The sequence below is a fragment of the Trachypithecus francoisi genome, unplaced genomic scaffold, assembly GCF_009764315.1.
Source record: "Trachypithecus francoisi isolate TF-2019V2 unplaced genomic scaffold, Tfra_2.0 Lachesis_group11, whole genome shotgun sequence".
Classification (NCBI taxonomy): Eukaryota; Metazoa; Chordata; class Mammalia; order Primates; family Cercopithecidae; genus Trachypithecus; species Trachypithecus francoisi.
Window position 1 is genome coordinate 84,379,781 of NW_022681456.1, and position 8,267 is coordinate 84,388,047.

Genomic DNA, 8,267 nt, shown 5'->3' on the forward strand with positions numbered 1-8,267 from the left:
TTAGCCAGATTAGTGGTGTGCACCCGTGTTTGTAGCTACTTCAGGAAGCTAGGTTGGACTATTGCTTAAGGTGGGGAGGTTGAAACCGCAGTGAGCCGTGATTACACCACTGCACTCCAGCCTCGGGATTAGAGCAAGACCCTATCTCGAAAAAAAAAAATTTTATTATGTAAGCAACATTAGCAAGAATCAAAATGACTACCTTCCTACCTACTTTTCAGCAAATCAAATGTTATTTTCCCCTAATCTTACAAGTTCTTATCCATGCCTGTACTTTTTTTTTTTTTTTTGAGAGGATGTTTTGCTCTTGTTGCCCAGGCTGGAGTGCAATGGCGCAGTCTCAGCTCACCGCAACCTCCACCTCCTGGGTTCAAGCGATTCTTCTGCCTCAGCCTCCTGAGTAGCTGGGATTACAGGCATGTGCCACCACGCCTGGCTAATTTTGTATTTTTAGTAGAGATGGGGTTTTGCCATGTTGGCCAGGCTGGTCTTGAACTCCTGACTTCAAGTGATCTGCCTGCCTTGGCCTCCTAAAGTGTTGGGATTCTAGGTGTGAGCCACGGCACCCAGCCTTTATGTCTGTTCTTGATTTATCAATACTGTCGTTGCCTCTTCCTAACTCTGTCCAGTGAATTACTTGGAAGCAAATCTCAGCTATCATATAATTTTGTCTGTGATAAAATTATCTTTTTATTCTTGCTTTTATGTTAGACATACTTCATAATAGGGTATCAAGATTAAGTTGCTTATTTCCAAATATTTAACCAGTTTAATCCAAACTGATTAAATCCATTAAGAAATTATTTATTGCTGAGCATGGTAGCTCATGCCTGTAATCTCAGCACTTTGGGAGGCTGAGGCAGGAAAATCACTTGAGCCCAAGAGTTTGAGACCAGCCTGGACAACAAAGCAAGATTCCATCTCTACAAAGAATAAATAAATAAGTTAGCCAGATTAGTGGTGTGCACCCGTGTTTGTAGCTACTTCAGGAAGCTAGGTTGGACTATTGCTTAAGGTGGGGAGGTTGAAACCGCAGTGAGCCGTGATTACACCACTGCACTCCAGCTCGGGATTAGAGCAAGACCCTATCTCGAAAAAAAAAATTTTATTATGTAAGCAACATTAGCAAGAATCAAAATGACTACCTTCCTACCTACTTTTCAGCAAATCAAATGTTATTTCCCCTAATCTTACAAGTTCTTATCCATGCCTGTACTTTTTTTTTTTTTTGAGAGGATGTTTTGCTCTTGTTGCCCAGGCTGGAGTGCAATGGCGCAGTCTCAGCTCACCGCAACCTCCACCTCCTGGGTTCAAGCGATTCTTCTGCCTCAGCCTCCTGAGTAGCTGGGATTACAGGCATGTGCCACCACGCCTGGCTAATTTTGTATTTTTAGTAGAGACAGGGTTTCTCCATGTTGGTCAGGCTGGTCTCAAACTCCTGACCTCAGGTAATCTGCCCACCTCGGCCTCCTACAGTGCTGGGATTACAGGTGTGAGCTACCGCACCTGGCCACCTGTACATTTTTTTTTTACACATGTTCTGTATTCTAATATAGAACCATGGAGTTCTCCCCTACAGGTAGGTTTGTGTCATGATCAACTGTGATAAGATGTGTTAAGTAATTTTTTTTACTGAGAATAATGAAAGTATAAAAGATTATTTTTCTCTTATTCCAGATTTCTTCTGTTAGAAAAAAAAAATCCTTTAGAGTAATAAATATTTCATATTAAAGGCTATACCTGTAACTTCATTATTGCTTTTTTCTGCTGTCCTTGAGTGGATGAGAAGGAGTTAGTTATAGCTGGTGGTCTTATTCCTTGTTCACATAAGAGTGTGGTATATATGAAAGAGAAAAAAAAAAGTGTGGTATGTATGATAATAAATCAGTCCTGGCATGGAGGTAGGAAAAATAATTGATAGTCTCTGTTTTAATATATGCTTTGGGAATAGGAATTTAAAAGTAGACATGATGTCCCAGTCTGAGAATAAGATTGGAGGTGGTTCTTCGCATGTCGTCTTCATCTGTTGGTCTACATGGTGTAAATAATAATTTAAAACTCTTTTTTTCCAGGGAATGCTGGCAGACTTTGTGTCCCAGACTTCTCCAATGATCCCCTCCATTGTTGTGCATTGTGTAAATGAGATTGAGCAAAGAGGTCTGACTGAGGTAAGAGTCAACCGTAGGAGATGGTGAATTTGTTATTTGTGTTCATTAGGAAGTTTTTAAATAAAAATGTCATCTTGATAATAGACAGGCCTGTATAGGATCTCCGGCTGTGACCGCACAGTAAAAGAGCTGAAAGAGAAATTCCTCAGAGTGAAAACTGTACCCCTCCTCAGCAAAGTGGATGATATCCATGCTGTCTGTAGCCTTCTAAAAGACTTTCTTCGAAACCTTAAAGAACCTCTTCTGACCTTTCGCCTAAACAAAGCCTTTATGGAAGCAGCAGGTAAGGGCAGATGTAACATTTGAATATGAATTCCCCCACGGCAGTAGTTTTCTTACTCTTTTTATTTATTTATTTATTTTTTATTTTTTTAGACAGAGTCTCACTCTGTCGCTCAGGCTGAGGTCAGTGGCATGATCTTGGCTCACTGCAGCCTCTGTCTCCCAGGTTCAAGCGATTCTCCTGCCTCGGCCTCCTGAGTAGCTGGGATTACAGGCATGTGGCACCACGCCCGGCTAATTTTTTGTATTTTTAGTAGAGACGGGGTTTCACCCTGTTAGCCAGGATGGTCTCGATCTCCTGACCCCGTGATTCGCCCGCCTCAGCCTCCCAAAGTGCTGGGATTACAGGCGTGAGCTACCGTGCCGGGCCTCTTTTTTGTTTGTTTAAGACGGTGTCTCTGCTGCCCTGGCTGGAGTGCAGTGGTACTATCTCAGCTCACTGTAACCTCCGCCTCCTGGGTTCAAGAGATTCTCCTGCCTCAACCTCCTGAGTAGCTGAGATTACAGGCATGCACCATCACGCCCAGTAATTTTTTGTATTTTTAGTGGAAACGGGATTTCACCATGTTAGCCAGGCTGGTTTCAAACTCCTGACTCAGGTGATCCACCCACCTCGGTCTCCCAAAGTGATGGGATTACAGTCATGAGCCACCACGCCTGGCCACCTTACTCTTTTTATTAGCTCCTGCCTAGTACAGTGCCTGAAACATAGTAGGTGCTCAAGTAGTTTGATGGATGGGTAACTGTATGCGTGTCACCTTTGCCTGTCCTCTTCCTTTCTCATTATGTTATTGTGCACAATGCTCTTCCTTTCTTTCCTTCCTCTCCAGTTAGGCTGGAGCTTTTTCAGTTCTTAGACTATACCAACCTTACTCCCTACTGTAAGGCCTTCACATTTGTTGTCTCAACCTGAATGCTCTTACATTAGATACTGTATGGTTTGCTCCTTTATTTCTTTCATATTTCTCTTCATATACCTTGTCCCCAGAAACACTTTTCTGACAACCTTGTCTAGATTAACGGCTCTCATTTCTTTCTAGCTTCTTGCCTGCCTTGTTTCTTCATTTATGTATCACTCTACCTGATAGGTATTTGCTTTTTGACTGACTCCACCAATAGAATGTAGGTTACATAAGGTAAGGGCTTTATTTACTTCTCCTTTATCCTTGGCACTTGTACCTGGCACATCGTAGGCCCTTAAATATGTTTTATGAATGAATACCTTCTTGGTAATTGTAGTCACTGCAATTGTATGCCTGTCTTCCTAGCACATCGGTTGCCAACTGCTTTCCCTAACTTCAAAGGCAGATTTTTTAAAAGTTCTGACTTCTAATATTGAGCTGTTGGCCAGTATCCTGCTTGTTAATGAAACCAGAGTCTGATGTAGTCATGAACTAATCAGGAGTTTCAGAAGCTTACTGTATAGATGAGACTTTGTGGTCGATAACTTGGAAGCCCGCTGTCAAGAGAAAGAAGTCTAGGCCTCTTGGTGCTTTCTTTTCAATTACAGAAATCACAGATGAAGACAACAGCATAGCTGCCATGTACCAGGCTGTTGGTGAACTGCCCCAGGCCAACAGGGACACATTAGCTTTCCTCATGATTCACTTGCAGAGGTGAGTACTGCAGAAACTTGTTCTGGGAGTTAGGGAATTTTTTTTTCCAAGGGGAAGATAATGTGAGTTGAGTGTTTGGGAGTATGAGGGATGAATTGTTTTCTTATAGAATCTATATTTTGGTCTGCATTTAAGCAAGGAGCAAGACTTCTAATTTAATATTCTTTTGCTTAGAGTGGCTCAGAGTCCACATACTAAAATGGATGTTGCCAATCTGGCTAAAGTCTTTGGCCCTACAATAGTGGCCCATGCTGTGCCCAATCCAGACCCAGTAACAATGTTACAGGACATCAAGCGTCAACCCAAGGTAGGCAGGTGCGGGGTGTATGTGTGTGTGTGTGTGTGTGTGTGTGAACTTGTGTAATGTGATAACATAAAAGAAAGTCGAGAAGCCCTGAGCTTTGGAAGTTTGCTAACAGATTTGCTGGCTTTTAGGTGGTTGAGCGCCTGCTTTCCTTGCCCCTGGAGTACTGGAGTCAGTTCATGATGGTAGAGCAAGAGAACATTGACCCCCTACATGTCATTGAAAACTCAAATGCCTTTTCAACACCACAGACACCAGATATTAAAGGTAAGGCCCAAGATGTGCTTCTCCAGGGACTTGGCTCCCTCTTTAGTTTTAGTCATGTGCCCTCTTCCTGCCTTTGCTAGAGCTGTTTGAAAATTCTAACATTAAAGGAAAATTTGTATTAATTCTACCATTGTAATTTTTTTTCGCTTTTCCATGTTCTCGTTTCTTTATCCATATGGATATATGTTTTTTAAATATAGATATAATAGGCTGGGCATGGTGACTCACACCTGTAGTCCCAGCACTTTGGGAAGCCGAGGCAGGCGGATCACAAGGTCAAGGGATTGAGACCATCCTGGCCAACATGGTGAAACCCCATCTCTACTAAAAATACAAAAATTAGCTGGATGTGGTGGCACGTGCCTGTAATCCCAGTTACCCGGGCTGCTGAGGCACGAGAATCGCTGGAACCCAGGGGGCGGAATTTGCAGTGAGCTCAGATCGCGCCACTGCACTCCAGCCTGGTGACAGTGAGACTCCGTCTCCAAAAGAAAAAGATATAATAATAGTTTAAATATAATCCAATCTTATTTCACTTAGCATGTTGTGAGAACTTTTTCTCATATATAATCTTATTTGCTTAAATGTTCTAGTAGGTATTAACATTATTTTATAATTTTTCATAATTACAAGTAATGCTATAGTCAATATTATATGTATGTATCCTCTTTTCCCTTAATGATAAATTCCCAAGAGTGGGAATCACTGAATTAAATGGCTTAAACATTTTTATGAATCTTGATATGTTTTACCAACTTGATTTCTTAAATTTCTTATAGGCTTTTCCAATTTTTGTTGCTAACCAACAATTTGATATGAATAAGCTGGTTTCACTCCAGTCTCACTGTCATTGGAGACCCATTCTTTCATTATTGCAAGTTCCTTCTAAGGGAGCATATTGTTTCTTCTAGTATAGCTGAAAGTCAGATGTTTAGATGTTAGATTTGTGAAGTGTGGAGTTAGAGAATGGCCTAAATCAGGAAGTGTCAGCTATTCATTGAGTTCAAAAGATACACGAGTGTGTTACAGAATGATGACAAAAATGATTTCTGGGACTTTGCTAGATGTCTAACCTTAGCTCTTAAGTGCTTCAGAGAGTAATCAGCTTAAAACTAGCCATCTAAAAAGATGCCTTCTTTTTTCCCACCTCTCTTAAAAATATGTCTGAACTTTGAAGTGAGTTTACTGGGACCTGTGACCACTCCTGAACATCAGCTTCTCAAAACTCCTTCGTCTAGTTCCCTGTCACAAAGAGTCCGTTCCACCCTCACCAAGAACACTCCCAGGTATGCAGAATTGGCCTTCCTAGGAAATAAAAAACAACTGCTTTCTTAGACTTCTTATTATATTGAAGCTTATTGAAAGAAAAATTGCATTAGATTTTAGCTAGCAACTAGACTTTATAAAAGGGAACATGGAGCTATAAGGATTCCTTCTTTAAAAAGGTTCTGAAAGTCTTTACTATTTCCCCGCTCTCATTGTAGGTGACTAAGAGTACCTTACAAAATAGTTGTCTAGGGTTTCCTACTTATAGTGGGTTATATCAAGTAATATTATAGTTGTTTATTCAACCATTTTTTATAGAATACTTGTCCAGTTCATTCTCTTTTTATTGTAGATTTGGGAGCAAAAGCAAGTCTGCCACTAACCTAGGACGACAAGGCAACTTTTTTGCTTCTCCAATGCTCAAGTGAAGTCACATCTGCCTGTTACTTCCCAGCATTGACTGACTATAAGAAAGGACACACCTGTACTCTGCTCTGCAGCCTCCTGTACTCATTACTACTTTTAGCATTCTCCAGGCTTTTACTCAAGTTTAATTGTGCCTGATCGTTTTATTAAAACTATGTATACCTTCCCTTCCTTCTCCTCAAGTCACATAATACCAGCACTTTGTGCTGGTTGTTGTTGGGAGCTTTTAGATGAGACATCTTTCCAGGGGTAGAAGGGTTAGTATGGAATTGGTTATGATTCTTTTTGGGGAAGGGGGTTATAGTTCCTTTGGCTTAAAGCCAAATGCTGCTCATAGAATGAACAATCTTTCTCTAGTTTCGTTTAGAACTGATTTCCATGAGACAATGACAGAAACCTTACTTATCTGATAAGATTGGCTTGTCTCAGGGTGGGAAGTGGGAGGGCAGGGCAATAAAGGATTAGACCAGAGGATTTAGGATGCCTCCTAAGAACCGGAAGTTCTCATTCCCCATTATGAACTGAGCTATAATATGGAGCTTTCATAAAAATGGGATACATTGAGGACAGAACGAGTGATGGGAATATGCGTAGCTTTAATTTGGATGATTAGATCTTTAATGGTGTTGAGTGGCACACCTTGTAAATGTGAAAGTACAACTTGTATTTATCTCTAACGTGCCACTGGCTGAACTTTGGGTTCATTTGGGGTCAAAGCCAGTTTTTCTTATAAAATTGAATTCATTCTGATGCTTGACTCCCATACCCCCAACCTTGTCCAGTGGAGCCCAACTTCTAAAGGTCAATATGTCCTTTGGCATCCCAACTAACAATAAAGAGTAGGCTATAAGGGAAGATTGTCAATATTTTATGTGGTAAGAAAAGCCACAGTCATTTTCTTCTTTGCACTTTGGATGCTGAAATTTTCCCATGGAACATAGCCACATCTAGATAGATGTGAGCTTTTTCATCTGTTAAAATTATTCTTAATATCTGTAAAAATGATTTTTTCTATAGAATGTTTGACTTCATATTGACCTTTACCTGTAAAACACCTATTTCGGATAATATTTGGAAAAAAAGTAAATAGCTTTTTCAAAATGAACATGAGGCTGGTATTCTTGTCTTGGAAGGTAATTTTCAATGCCTTTTAGAAAATCATTTCTGGGGCTGGGCATGGTGACTCATGCCTATAATCCTAGCACTTTGGGAGGCCAAGATGGGTGGCTCACCTGAGGTCAAGAGTTTGAGATATGGCCAAACCCTGTCTCTACAAAAAATACAAAATTAGCCGGGCATGGTGGCACACACCTGTGATCCCAGCTACTCAGGAAGCTGATGTGGTAAAATTGAGCCTGGGAGGCGGAGGTTGCAGTGAGCTGAGATCGTGCCACTGCACTCCATCCAGCCTGGGTGACAGAGTGTGAGACCCTGTCTCAAAAAAAAAAGAAAAAATTACTTCCTTTAGCGTGTCTTGACTCCCCATTTCCCACTCTCTGGACGCACCCCAGCCTTACCACCACCGGGAGTTTGTTTCTTCATTTCTCATCAGTCTTTCTTTGTCCAAACTGGAGTTGTAGAGTTGTCCTGTGCCTGTTGTGTTGTTTAAAGAACCCACAGTCATGAGTTGCATAATGACGGGGATACATTCTGAGAGGTGCTTCATTAGGTGATTTCATTGTTGTGTGAACCTGAGTGTCCTTACACAAACCTGGATGGTGTGACCTACTACACACCTAGGCTATATGGTAGAGCCTATTGCTCCTAGGCTACAAACCTGTACAGCACGTGACTGTTCTGAACACTGTAGGCAGCTGTAACGCATGGTAAGTATTTATGTATCTAAACAGAAAAAGGGTACAGTAAAACTATGGTTATTATAATCTTATGTGACCACTGTTGTATATGGGATGCATTGTTAATCAAAACGTAAGGTAG

General features: G+C 41.1%; 1 protein-coding gene across 1 annotated transcript in view; it reads left to right on the top strand.

The window, feature by feature from the left end:
• The window catches only part of RACGAP1 (Rac GTPase activating protein 1), a 32,920-nt gene extending 25,486 nt beyond the window's left edge, over nucleotides 1-7,434 (top strand). The window contains 7 exon segments of the mRNA XM_033222136.1: nucleotides 2,073-2,168; nucleotides 2,253-2,451; nucleotides 3,961-4,066; nucleotides 4,241-4,373; nucleotides 4,502-4,637; nucleotides 5,815-5,923; nucleotides 6,256-7,434. Of these exon segments, the coding sequence (XP_033078027.1) occupies nucleotides 2,073-2,168; nucleotides 2,253-2,451; nucleotides 3,961-4,066; nucleotides 4,241-4,373; nucleotides 4,502-4,637; nucleotides 5,815-5,923; nucleotides 6,256-6,331 (855 nt within the window). The 3' untranslated portion in view covers nucleotides 6,332-7,434.
• The last annotated feature ends 833 nt before the right edge of the window (nucleotides 7,435-8,267 follow it).